This window comes from Lynx rufus, unplaced genomic scaffold (genome assembly GCF_022079265.1).
Source record: "Lynx rufus isolate CCGP_SWC_20201006 ecotype Redwood Valley unplaced genomic scaffold, mLynRuf1.p SCAF_8, whole genome shotgun sequence".
Lineage (NCBI taxonomy): Eukaryota > Metazoa > Chordata > Mammalia > Carnivora > Felidae > Lynx > Lynx rufus.
The window spans coordinates 40,994,703-41,009,308 of NW_025814896.1; the positions used below are offsets into that span (position 1 = coordinate 40,994,703).

General features: G+C 38.3%; 1 protein-coding gene across 1 annotated transcript in view; it reads left to right on the forward strand.

Moving 5' to 3' along the window:
- MACROD2 (mono-ADP ribosylhydrolase 2) overlaps positions 1-14,606 on the forward strand; it is a 2,039,958-nt gene that overhangs the window by 1,483,271 nt on the left and 542,081 nt on the right. Inside the window, exon 7 of the mRNA XM_047069512.1 lies at positions 3,582-3,612. Within this exon, the coding sequence (XP_046925468.1) occupies positions 3,582-3,612 (31 nt within the window). The remainder of the gene's footprint in view (positions 1-3,581; positions 3,613-14,606) is intronic.

A 14,606-nucleotide genomic window follows, 5' to 3' on the forward strand; every position in this document is an offset into this window, starting at 1 on the left:
TAGATCTAATGGGAAAAAAAAGACTCGTATAGCTGACCCTAAGAGGGAAACGGAAGGGACTTAGATCAGTTACCAAGGAGGCAGACTCTGAGACAAAGATTATGGTGCAAGATGTTTATTAAGATGTGCCCTTGGGATCTACACCTGGAGAAGAGAGGGGAGGGAATCAGGAGTGGGTAGAGGGAAAGATGTGCTATGATGCAAGTCCAGTGATGGCTTCACTGAACCCGTTGGGAGCTCTGGAGCTGGTAGGGCCCTTTAGTGTTGCACTGAATTGAGCTAAGATGAACCAAGGCCTTGCCACTCTGTATTAACTAGTCTTTGGATGTGGACTGTCCGGAAGGAGTATGACCCTGAGTGGAGTAGCCCTTTGCATCTGAGGCAATCCCTGGAAGAGTTGATAGAGGCTGTCTGCTGACAGCACTGCTGCGGTCTAGACCCCAGATTCTAAGGCAGTTGTCCTCAACCAGAGATGATTTTGACCCTAGGGGACATTTGACAATGCCTAGGAATAGATTTGATTGTCACAACTTGGGGGGGGGGGGAATGCCACTGGCATCAAGTGGATAGAGAGAGTCCAGGGATGCCACCAACCATCTCACAATGTACCACACAGCCCCCAACAACAAAGCGTTATCTGGTCTGAAATATCAATAGAGCTGAGTCTGGGAAGCCCTGCTGTAGGGCAACAATTTCCCCTTGAGGGGGAGCTTGGTGGCCATGCCCGTGCCCACCTCAGGAATCAGCATTAATCGAGATATTACTATCTGTCAGATTCAATGCTCTGTGTTCCTTATTTCTCCTAAGCTTCCCCCAGACCCTTTGAAGTGAGTCTCATTTCCTCATTTGTTTCCATTTACTAATGAGGGAACTGATGTTCAGGAAAGTTCAGTAAACTACCCAACATCGTGAACTGGAAAGATGCCCAGGTGGAATTTACAGTGGGCTTGCTTGTCGAAAACATGGTATCTTCTGGCCTCTGCTTGATGGCTCCGTGTAGCAATTCTCAAACCTTTCTCTTTATTGCAATCACAAGATGGGTGTTTACGTGTTCAGTTCACTCTCATGGAATTCCTGGGGCATGAACTGTAGACTCACTTTCCTCTATCTCATTTAAAAAGCAGAGTGGAACATGAGTGAGCACGGCACACATGGGGATGACCCTGAATCCTCTCTAATTTGTATTTGTATTTTCAGGTAGGCCATCCCTGAACTCTGAGCCCTTTCTATTACTATCAAATTGCTTACAGTGAGCATGCAGCTGGTTTTCACATGGAGAGAAAGGCCTGTCAGTGGTCTTGGTGAATGCCTTTAAAAAGATGAGAATATTTCCAGGAGGATTTGTTTCACACTCTCTCAGTCATTTGAGCGTCTGACTTCAGCTCAGGCTCAGGTCATGATCTCACAGTTCGGTTTGTGAGTTCAAGCCCCACATCAGGCTCTCTGCTGTCAGTGCAGAGCCCACTTGGGATCCTCTGTCCCCGTCTTCCTCTGTGTGTGTGTGTGTGTCTCTCTCTCTCTCAAAAATAAAACATAAAAAAAAGAAACGGTAGCACTTCACTGTTCCTGGTGAAGGAACAGAAAAAAGAAACTTACCATTTTGCAGACATATAGGTGAGCTCAAGAGTTCAGTATTACTCTTCCTCAAAAAAATCACATAAATTGTGACTTTTTAAATAGGACATCCATGTAAAGGTAATAAACATACAGTCTATAAAAATGTTAAGGAAAATAAAATATAGTACACACTTAATCCAAAGATATAAAGAAAAAAGATAGACATTGCATCATTATGGAGCTCAGTAATAATGCTTGTTATGACAGTCAAACAGCTGCAGTTCTTAGATTCTGTAGCACAGTATCAGTCACATGTTTCAAAAATTCTGTCATCGATTTCTACAGCCCATTTCTATATGGTGAATGCTAGCATCTTCATTTTCAACTGAAAAATAAAAAGACCAGAAAGATGAAAACAGCTTGATTAAATTTACACAGAGGTACATTGGCAGAGGACATTGCTATGCTCAGATCATGTTCCTCTGTTAGAGAGCCTAATTTAGAGTTAGCTGTATATTCACATTTGTTCCTACACTCTTCCAGTCAAATTCTTTAAATATTGCTAGGTAAAATATGGGGTCTTAGTCATTTGGGCTGCTATCACGAATTACCACAGACTGAGTGGCTTCAACAACAAACATTTATTTCTCACAGTTCCGGAGGCTGGGAAGTCTGAGATCAAGATGCCAGCAGATCTGGTAAACCTGGAAAGGGGCTTGCAGATGGCTGTCTTCTCATCGTAACTTCTGGAGGGGAAGAGCAGAGAGTGCTAGCCCTCTTCCTCTTCTTATCAGAACTCCAACCCTGTCATGGGGCCTCTACCGTCCCCCTCCTTAACTTCGGAAGATTCCACCTCCAGATACCATCACGTTAGGGCTTCAACATATAAATTTGGGGAGACACAAACATTCAGTCCGTTGCATAAGGTATAAGCAGTAGTGTGTCTGTAAATGGTGAAAAAACTTGGGTGCCTTGGTGGCTCAGTCAGTTAAGCGTCCGACTCGTGATCTCTACTCAGGTCATAATGTCACGGTGTGTTGACTGCTTGGGATTTTGTCTCTCCTTCTCTCTGCCCCTCACCTGCTTGCATTCTCTCTCTCTCTCTCAAAATAAATAAATACAATTTAAACAAACCTGACTCTAAAAAATGAGTATGTATGTATGTATACATGTATTTAAAATTTTACTAATAAAAAGAATGTTTAGCACACAAATTACAAATAAAAATAAAATATACAATATATATTACTTATTATATATAATACATTTATTATACATTTAATAATAAATTCTTTATTATAAATTCTATACAGCAGATTGATTCTTACAAAAAACTTTTGTAAATGTTACAAAAATTTTGCATCTATAGCCAACTGTGGTTTCCACTGACCCACAAGTGTGGTCCAATATGAAGGCTGATTAATGTTTTCAAGTTTTAAGCTACCAACATGACCACTCTCTCTCTCTCCCTCTCAAAATAAATAAATAAGCATTTAAAAATTTATAATATATTATATACTTATATGTTATATAACATATGATATATTTATAAATGTATATGATATTTATATTATATAGAATATATTATTCATTATTTATATTATATTACATATTATATAAATGTATAATAGACATAGGTCTTCTCAAGAGCAGAGGTAATAGTAAAATGTGGCAAACTGGGAAGTGATGAGATGATTTCTGAATATTTGTTTTATATATAACATTTCATTGCAGGCTTATATGACTTAATTTCTTAATTATAACTAGATTTAACAGTTGGTTCACAAGATTCCTGGAAATCTGACAGTTGACTCTTGGGAGCTGATGTGATTGCTGCTGATAAGAAGTTTTCAGTTTTGATACATCCATTTCCACAGTGTCTCCTTCTCCAACTGAGTAGGGTTTCAGAGGTCTGAGCATATGAATAGAGAACATCCCATATCAAGCAAATAGATACTGAAATAGATGATGTCAGCAAAGTTGTTCCTTTAAAACTTATTGTTATTTTTGTGGTTTATTCACAGGCATTTCCCTGCATCTCAACCGGCATTTATGGTAAGTGATCTAGCTTTTGATAATGTTTGTATTTCTTTATTTTGTTGTTAAAGGCAAGGCTAACAGGAGAAATAAGAGGTCCTCTGATGGATATAGTTTTCTGTGCTTTAAAGAGACTCAAAAGGCAGGTAGAGTCTCTGAGTCCTACTGTGGACTCTGAAGAGGCTATTCAGGTATTCTGTGTTCTTGGATTTTATTGTATTGGATACCACCTGTAATGATTTGATACACTGTGGCACAATGTCTTTGGTTAAATGAAAAATCTTGCTTTAGTAAGATTTGACCTCCAATAGGGTTTTCTTTCATAAAGTAATCATTATGCATATAAAGCCTAGCATTATCATTATTATGTTGTGAGCTACAAAATAATGGAAGCATTGATATGTACGCACATGCATGTATCAGTATATTTAATTTAAAAAAAACCCTAAGAAGTGGCTGTTGATAAAAACAAATTAATTTTTTGTGATCTTCACGTATATATTTTTAGTCTTGAGGGATTGTTTTAAATAGTGACTGCTTCACTTACAGATAGAGGCAAAATGTTCTTGTAATCACTTGTTTTCACTAACCTAATAAAGCTCTCTAAACATTATTTTACCTACAATGTGACATTTCCTGGTGCTTTTTTCCCTCAAGCCATTATTAAATCTGTTTTACAATATTAAGGTAACATGGGGTTTAGTTTTCATTTTAGAATTTTCTAATCAAGAAAAATAGATTAGACCCTTATGAACTCAAACTTCTCACATGGTGGCTCTTAACTGAAAAATAAAATATGTACAAATGTAAAGAAATAATTTAAATTCATCACTCCAGGGAAGAGATATCTAGAATGATGTCAAAGGTAGGAGATTTATTTCTTCTTAATATGGTATTTATTTTGAAGATCTTGGTGAGAATAAAATGGAAAATATAAGCCTGAATCAAATTAAATGAGGAAGGATTTGGTCACATCATTTAAGAATTTAAGGCATGCCTTTTTTTCCTCTCTAGATTCCACTATAGCCTATGTTTATGGAAGCACAATGGACACTGGGTTGGAGAGGGATAACTGGACCATCTGTATAATCTCTATCATGGCAATTCTTCCTACCTTAGGGATGCCTAGTTAGAGATCTTAAATATTTGTTTAAAGGAAACAGTAAAATACAAAGTTTTGATTGCGCAAGAGCCCACATCTCCCTTTCATCTTGTCTGGAGTCAAGCATCTCCCCTGCTTGTGCTCCCTCTCTCTCTAAAAATAAAAGACAGAGAGAGAGAGAGAGAGAGAGAGAGAGAGAGGGAGAATCTTAAGCAGAATCTGTCCTAGTGCAGAGCCCTACACGGGGCTCTATCCCACAACCCTGGGATCATGATCTGAGCCAAAATCAAGAGTTGGCTCCTCAACCAACTGAGCCACCAGGCACCCAATTACTCCAGTGTTCTTGTGGACCATTTAGCATTTTGCAACTTGGAATTTATTTCCTATGTCCCTTGTGAAGTCAGCTTTCTGATTAGTCCTTGATTCTCTCCCAGTACCCATATATTATAGATCAGTCCTTCTCTCACTCTTGCTCCAAACCCTGCTCTGCTCTTCATTATCCAGATAAGTTTTACTTCTCTCTCAATTTATTGGCTCTGAAATAATACTTTATATAAATAAATTGGTCCACAGCTCAAGAGAAAAGTTTTAAAAAGGAAACAAAATCGACAACACTTTGTAAGTCATGTGAGAATGGATTTAGAGAAAATATTCACAACAATCTCCTGGTTCTAGGTCCCCTCCTTTCTTAATATATTTTCTACCATACTAGATTAATTTTTCTAAAATGCCACTTGGTGCATGTTTCCCGTCTGCTCAAGAGCCTTTGATCATATTCCATTACTTGCAGGTTAACATTTACTCTTTCTGGACTGAACAATAGGTGCCTTATGTATCTCCCTAAACCAGTGCTTTCAAAATTTGTGAAGAGAGGGGCGCCTGGGTAGCTCAGTCGGTTAAGCCTCTGACTTCCACTCAGGTCATGATCTCACTGCACCTGAGTTCAAGACCCGCATAGGGCTCTGTGCTGAGAGCTCAGAGCTTGGAGCCTGCTTCAGATTCTGTCTCCATCTCTCTGCCCCTTCCCTGCTGGTTCTCTCTCTCTCTCTCTCTCTCTCTCCCTCTCCCTCCCTCTCTATCTCTCTGTCTCAAATATAAAATAAAACAAAAAAATTAAAAATTTGTGAAGGGAGAAGACATCTCTTTCTCAAGGATGTGAATTAGTGTGCCAAGAAATTTGTATGTGCTTTGTTTTTATATCTGTGTTTTTTCATTTATTTTGAGTTTATTTTGAGAATCCCAAGCAGACCCCATGCCCTTAGTGCAGAGCCCAATGTGGGGATCGAGCTCACGAACCATGATGACCTGAGCCGAGATCAAGTCAGGTGCTTAAACAGCTGCACCACACAGGTGCCCATTTTTGTGTCTTTAAAAGGATGATTTACTCTCCAGCATTTCCTAAGGTTATTTGACCTTTGTTATTTTCTCAGCTTTCTCAGGACTTGTGTTTTCTCCAGAATATAGTTGGAGAGATTTCTTATCATATACCCAGTGTGGACACATCTTCTATCACCCTCAGATGAGCTGATAAGTCTCAGAACATGTTATATAACTTGCCAGGTTCAATCCTGTGTTCTTCCTTATAAGATGCTCACACATGCCCACATTCTCATATGCACACACACTCATACACACATGTGCACTGAAATCACACAGACGTTGACCACCACTGCTCTTTCCCCCATCCCCAAATAAAGACATGCTGTGCACACTTAGGCAGGCAACTATTAATCTCTGAGAAGTCTTGAATATGCCAACTCTTAGTGGTCATTATATCTTTTGAAATCTTTCAGCATTATAATCCGAACAATTAACAATGGCTCTTTCATATTTGTCCCATAGATGTTTGTTTACATATCCTGTGCTCACAGCCAGTTTGGAATTCTTTAGTGAGCATGGATTCATTTGCGCATATTCTGTGCACAGCCAGTGCCTAGTGTTATATCTATAGGACAAGCTCAGCAAATATTTGCTGTTTGATAACAAGGATAATGATTATAACCCAAAGTGTTGCCTAACTGAAGATACACAAGAAACAGAATTGTTGATTGGCAAAATAACTGATAGAGAAAGGTTTCCTAGTCAGTATTTTCCTGATGGACAAACATCTCTATTTGAGGAAAAACAAATATGCTTCTCAAAAGCATTCTCAACTAAAAATGGTATTTGTGAGAATGGCACTATCCACCTTGTTAAGGTAAAATGAAAACTCAAGAACTTTTTCAGTCAGAGAGCCAAGCCATACACAACACTTAACTTCACTTAAGAACATGCCCCTTTGTTGTTTATTATGGCCCATGGAACAATGGTCAGTCAGAGAGGTACAGATTGGCCCCGAGGCCCTACCCTAACTTCTCTGGACATACCAGCCCACTTGCCTGCCTGCTGTGATTTCTTAGACACTTGTTTTCTTTAGATTTACAAATCTTTACTTTTAGATTTATGGCCTACAAACCCACTGTAACTCTAGTTGCACTACAACAGAGTTTTGACTATGGTACAGCTATCATTTGAAAGGGGGTTGGTTATTTAATTGCCAAAACTGATCTCATACCGGGGTAATTTCAACAGTAAGCATTCTCATTTCGTGGAAACTCAGACATCATCACCACACTCACAGTATGTCTGGAGTATGTGACATACACCAGTACGTTGGAGGTCCTTTAGCTACAGAGGAAACCTGTGCCCTCCCAGCTTCTCCCCACTCCTCAGCCTTTTAAGGAGCGACCTTGGTGGCGGCAAAACCCGCCACCCCTTCCTGAGAGACACACACTGATGAGTATCCACTGTGCAACACAACTGCATTTTGGGAAGGCACATGATGAGAACAGGCCCTGCCCGCTTTGAAGTTCTCCTGGAAGAGGAACCAGACTTTTCCACTCTGACTTCCAGTAACTGCTGTGACTGTTCCAACATAATGCTTCCAGAGGGCATCAGACTCTGCTTACACTCAGGATGAAAAGCCACATTTGGTAAAATACCAAAGAAAAGCCGGTGTTACTTTTGGAAAAATAGATCCAGATGAGGCTTACAGGGGCTCTAAACTCCCAGATTCCTGTGAAAGATTTGAATTGGCTGCTGAACCAGTCTCAGAGGGACAGATTTGAACTTCCCTGATGGACATTTCAGATCTCGTGCGTGCCTTCTGCCCTTTGAGCCTGACTTGGACGCTTTGGTGCTAATAAGTTTAACAAAAGAGGCTAGACATGATACATGGCAATGGAATTTTTACTGAGAAGTGAACAGCAAAAATAATTTTAGTCCATTTTATGAGAGCCAATATAGTTAACAGAAATGAAGTCCAGGTGGAAAAGTGTATCCCTTGAGTAATTGGGAAAATATTCTCTGTGGAGTAAAAGAAAAAACTTGAATCTTGCTTTCCAGGTACGAGGTGGCGGTTTTAGAGAGGAAGGAATTTCAGACATTGAGTTATTGGCTGGAAATTTGTGGAAGAAATTTAAGCAGCGTAACTTAGCTAAAAGCAGCTCTCGTATTTAGTCAATATATTTCTGTTATCAGTGTTGAAGGCCTGTTTCTATCACATCACCTGGCGTCCCTCTGCTTTCTTTGAAATGCTGCCAGAACACAGCTTTTCTAATTGAATCCCTCATTTGCATTCACATTTGCTCTTTTGCTTCTAACTGGTAAAACGAAGATGAGCCCAATGTTTCTTTAACCTTATCCCTACTCGGCAAATATATATATATATATATATATATATATATATATAATCACTACATCTGTCCAAATTCGCAGACATGACTTGGAAAGAAACCAGGACATCTTCCAACGGCAACGCTTAGGGCATGCTCTCTGTCAACTTTAAATGCTGACAGATTTCAGAGGGTGTGACAACTATTGCGGTGCAATTCTGGGCTCGCTGGGAGAGTTATCTTATGTAATACACTTGGGAACCAGAGCAAAATTGACAAAAATGTGTGCCCCTCCCTTTTATCTCCCTGACAGTTCTCCCCTCCCTCTTGGCTTTCTTCTTTTCCCTTTGAAATTTCCATTTGCTTTGAAATTTTCCTTTCAGGTGGTCTAATGATGACTCTTTTCTCCCTCATAAATTCCCTTCTCTGACATCCTGTTTTTTGCCCTGGTCACCTTATCCCCACTGTATGAAACCTTGTTGCTCTTGGCAATCCTCTAGTTAATTGCTGGCCCTCAAAACAAAGTAACATTAGAATCAGTGTAACTTACTTCCCTTTGGTTAAATGCAGTAGTGGGTCAAACCTGCCTCAATTATACCATATTTGAATATTATTTTACAGGCTGATCCTAATGAAGCACTGGGAAAAACAGATTAATAGACACACAATTCTAGCTATTAAATTGTTTCTAACCCTCTGAGTGCTTGCCATTTGAATAGACAATTTTAGCAAAAACACTCACACATGCACACATCTATTCATTCATCCCACAAAATGTGGTAAAACTCCCCTCTTGTTCTCTCTAAGCTACGTGGATGTTTCATAATAAAAAGACATGAAACTAAGAAACCAAAAGTACTACCTTTGCTCTGGAAAAGAGTTGCACGTGTCTAGCAACAATATACATACGCTAGTTCAGCTTCCATAAAAATCACAGTGAGACCCACAGGCAGAGTTACCCCAGGGGACCTCCCAAAAGAGATGAAAATCCTGGAAACTTAGCCTTCTGGTGCTCAGATGCAGTGAATGACACCGGTGTCATTCTTCCTGGTGTTCTGTTCAAACTGAATGATTTAGGACTTAATTAAAAGATTAAGTGTTTCCAAAAGTCATAAAGATTACAAGTTGATTACTGTTCCTGAGGTGTGGATGTCTACCTCCTTGCAGTTGCGTCAAGGTAAAAGCTTGACTGAGGGCTAAAAGGTGCAAAGGAATTCAAATCCACCCTTCCTCAGAGGGCACCACTTATTGTTATGCTACATTAAAAAAAACAGCTTTGTTATAGAGAAAGTATTAAAACAGTAAGCCTTTTAAGGAAATAGGAAAGCCACTTCGCACAGTAGTAACTCTGGGAATATCTTTCAGTCTCATTGAAAAATAGCGCTATTAAGACGTTGTCCCTAGGGAACTATTTGAGAGCATCTAAGAATTGGCCACATTTTCAGTTCGATCAGTGAAATAAGTTCCATGCGTTTTGCTCCTTCTTCTCATCCAGTCTCAAATGACATTCCTTTTTCTTGCCCTTTACACATACTTGTATCTGAAGGGTGAGTTTAAATAAACATAGCTCAGCTCCCTTTCTGAAGGACTTAAAAACAATTCTGACAATTCTTAGAGAAGTCAAGTATGCTTAGCTCTTTAGGACAATGATTTTCATGCCAAATCCTTTTTAGTCAATGATCATATTTTTAAAATGCATCTTGAGATGTATTTGGAAGAGACTATATTAGTTAAAGTTAAGCTGTTGTAACAAAGAGACTCTAAAATACAGTGGCTTAGTAAATAGAGACGTTTATTTCTCTCTATGCTAACAATTCCAAAGTGGGCATTCAGCTTGTGGGAGGATTTGTTCCATTCTGTCATTTAAGGAACCAGGAATCTACCATGGTGTCAAATAGTTTTTCTGTCTACCTTAAGCCATTGTTCTCATAAATTTACTTGCCCTGGTCCCAGCAAAAGAAATGCTTTTGATGGTCTCACACCCTAGCTTAGGATGCAGAGAAGCACTTGTCACTTTCATCTGTTTTCCATTGGGGAAAAATTGGCCTCCTGGATGTCTAGTGTAGAATCCACGTTTCTCTGTGTATTTTTTAAGTGTATTTATTTGTTTTGAGGCAGAGAGAGAGAGAAAGAGAGAGAGAGAGAGAGGGAGAGAGCATTGAGTGGGGGAGGGACAGAGAGAGAGGGAGAGAGAGAGAATCCCAAGCAGGCTCTGCACTGTCAGCGCAAAGCCTGTGGGATTCCATCCCAAGAATTGTGAGATCATGACCTGAACCAAAATCAAGAGTCAGATGCTTAACCAACTGAGCCACCCAGGCACCCCTGGAATCCACATTTCTGACTACAATTTTGTTATGTGGAAAGAAGGAGATTTGAATTATCATGGAATTCTACATATCATTAGTCAAGAGGAAAAGCAAAGCAAATTAAATCAAACAGGCCACTGATAGATAATTTAGTTTGGAGCAGTGTCATCTACCCAGAATCCATAAATATTTTTGAACACTGGTGTCCTTATTTTGTAAGAATATTTGGTAATTTTGATAGTATATACTTTATCAAAATGCCTTTATAATCCTGAACCCTGAGAAATTTGAAAGTGTGGAAATCCTAAGGCATCAGGACAATGACCTATCATCAGTTCCAGTATATTTAGACCTTACTATCTCATCTCAATTATATTCACATTTTTTCACATACTCCTTCACATATTCACATACTCCTTCAAAATTGGCAGACATATCAGTGGAAACTAAAATCAATATATTGAGAATTAATAAATAAGTATATTATTTATTACATTTGAAATTTTGGCCCATTTCCATAGAAATCCTTAGAGGAATCAATTATAATTTGTTTCTGTAATACCTTAAACTCTTAAGGCTGTAACTATTAAAAACATACCCAAGATTCTGAACAGTTCTAGATCAGCATCCTGCATACTAAGGAACCCTAGGGAAATGTGACTTTAGGAAAGAGTCTGCTCATAATAGAGTAAAATATTACCAAGGAGAGATGAGGAGAGAGAGAGAAAATGGTAATATAAATGTGAATGTCCTGAACAGTTAAAGGAGGTCTCCTTAGAATCTTTAGAACTGAAGAAAATAGTTTTTTACACCTTATTTCACATTTCAGGCATTGTCAACAGGGAGAATTCACCACAAGTGACTGAAAATTGAACCGAAATTAACAAAACCAACATGAAATTATCTCATGTCTATAATTTAGTCACCTAAATTTATTTTCAAATGTTCTAAAGGAATCTAAGTTCACCTAAATCTTTCCAGATCTTCTTTCTAAGCAACTATATTTTTGATAAAACTTATTTTCCCTTTACTTAAGACTTCTATTCTTTTGGAACTTAGCTTATGAAACTGGGATCTAATCTCTATCTACCACCTAAGGCAAAATCAGATACATGGTAGGCCTTGATAAGGCTTTTTTTAATGTTTATTTATTTTTTAGGGAGAGGGGTGGGGGAGGGATAGAGAGAGAGGAGGACACCGGATGGGAAGCTGGCTCTGTGCTGACAGCATAGAGCTTGATACTGGGCTTGAACCCACAAATCATAACCTGAGCCTAAGTCAGACACTTAACCAACTGAGCCACCCAGTTGCCCTTATGATAAGCTTTTACTTAACAGCTATAAAATAAACAGGTCTTCAACAAAATATAGGCAAATAAAATATAAAAAGTATGCAAACAATTATATACCATGATCAAGTGGGATTTATCCCAGGTATGCAAGCTGGCTAACCATTCCAAAATCAATTATTGTAATCCATCATATCATTAAACTAAGGAAGAAAAATCATATGATTACCAATAGATGAAGAAAAATAATTTGACAAAATCTAACACCAATTTGATATAAACTCTCAGTAAACTAGAAGGGAAATTCCTCTACTTGGTAAAGACTAGCTACAAAAACCTACAACTAACAGCATACTTGGTGAGAAACACAGTTTTCCTACTAAGATCAGGTATAAAGAAGGATGTCCCCTCTCACTACTTTTTTCAACATCAGACTGAAAGTCCTTGCCAATGTAATAAGGCAAGAAGAAATAAAACGTATACAGATTAGGAAGGAAAATAAAACTGTTTTAATTTGGAGATGACATGATCGTTTCATAGGAAATTTGAAAGAATTGATAACAACAACAAAAAACCTCCTGGAACTAATAAGCAATTATAGCAAGATTACAGAATAAAACTTAATATATAAAGGTAAATCTATATAAATAAATAACTGAAGAGTTATTTCATGTTCATACATAGGAAGACTCAATATTGTCAAGATGTCAGTTCTTTCCAATTTGATCTATAGAGTCAATGTAATCCCAATCAAAATACCAGCAAGTTGTTTTCATGGATATTGACACTGGCAGAGAGGCAAAAGACGTAGAATAGCTAACACAACATTGAAGGAGAAGAACAAGTTTGGAGGGCTGAACTACCTAATTTCAAAACATACTATAAAGCTACTGTAGTCAAGACAGTGTATTTTGGTGAAATAATACATGAATAAATCAGTGGAACAGAGAGCCCAGAAATAGATCCACATAAATGTAGTCACCTAATCTTTGACAAAGGAGTAAAAGCAATGCAAATGGAGCAAAGATAACGTCTCCAACAATGGTACTGGAACATCTGGACCTGCACATGCAAGAAATGAATCTAGACAGAGACCTTACACCCTTCACAAAAAGTAACTCAAACAGTATAATAAATATAAAATGCAACAATATAAAACTCCCAGAAGATGCTTTGGCAAAAACCTAGATGACTTTGGGTATGGTGATGCCTTCTTAGATACTATACCAATTTCTCTCAGGCATCTTCAAAGGCTACCTTTGGTTCATGATTCTGGTGTCCTGTTCACCTCAGTGGTGATATAGGTTTCTTATAGTATGGTCTGTACCACCATGTGTGATCATTCTTGAGTATCACTGTATTGGAATACCAAGGAATAATGGAGAGTGAGGGTAGATGTCAAAGTGGCTATGGGCATAAGTTTCAGGGTCCCATAGATCTAGGTTCAAATTCTGAGTCTGTCTCTTATCAGTTGTGTGTCCTAAAGCAAGTTACTCTCCAGGATTTAGTAACCTTAGTTGTCACATGGGGATGATAATGCCTATAACATGGGGTTGTTGTAATATTAAATTAAATAATGCATTAAAGTGCTTATTGTGATGTCAGACACATAAAGATGGGTACTTAACAATTATTATTACTACTATTGTTAATAGTAATTTTATTTTTGCTACTATTGTTATCATTATTACTCTCTCACTGGAGTCTGAGTTCCTTGAGGGCAGAGGCTTTGGATGTCTAATTCACTCCTATCATCTAGATTTTAGAAGAGTTTCTACACTGTTGAACATGTAATTTGACATTTGAAGGAGGCTTTACTCAGGCCCTTAATGACACCGGTCATCAGTCTTTTCTCATAAAAACCACCTCACTTTCTGTTGGATTACTTCTATGGCTTTGTTGAAAACTAGCTATATCCTCTAAGCTGCCTCCATGTCCTGTGGTTGAGCCCTATGAGTTGAGCCATCTAGAACTGAAGCCTGTTAGCATCACACCATACATTCTATATCACACTTAGCCACAACCACTGTAGACTGTCATTTAAAAAATAAAGTGAACTTGTTTCAGCAGTTCCAAGTTTTCTACAGTTTATCTAAACCTTAGGAATGAAAACATTTTGTTTTCTCTGTACATAAATATATAAGTTTTCAGTTATATGAGGGACAAGGTAATTGTAGTTAATTGTGGTCTCAAAGTGAGGTCCCATGTAAATAAGACAGGTAATATTTTGGATAAAACTGAAGCATGGTTCTGTAAGACAGCTTTTCTAATACTTCTTTCCTAGGAAATCTTGGGTAGTAGATAATAGTTGTCTTGCCATTTGCCTTTAAGAGAGGGAAAACCCAATGCTTATTGTTTTTTCCCCCAAAACATCAAGAAAGTTTGCACATTTAAAAAAAAAAATTCTAAGAACATAGGGTCATGGGACTGGAAGCCATTTTGGATATCACACCTGTCTTAGCTCCTTATTTTTCTAGTTGGGAAAAATGAGACCCAGAATTGTTGATTGACTTGCCCAGCCACACCCAGCTAGTTCATGTAAACACTGAGATCAAATATCCACCAGTAGGGCAGAGAAGCAAGGGTAAGAGTTTGGGAATCAGGAGCATTTGAGATTACAGCCCAAGATGGTCCACTACTGACCATTTCTTTTCAGTTCTAGG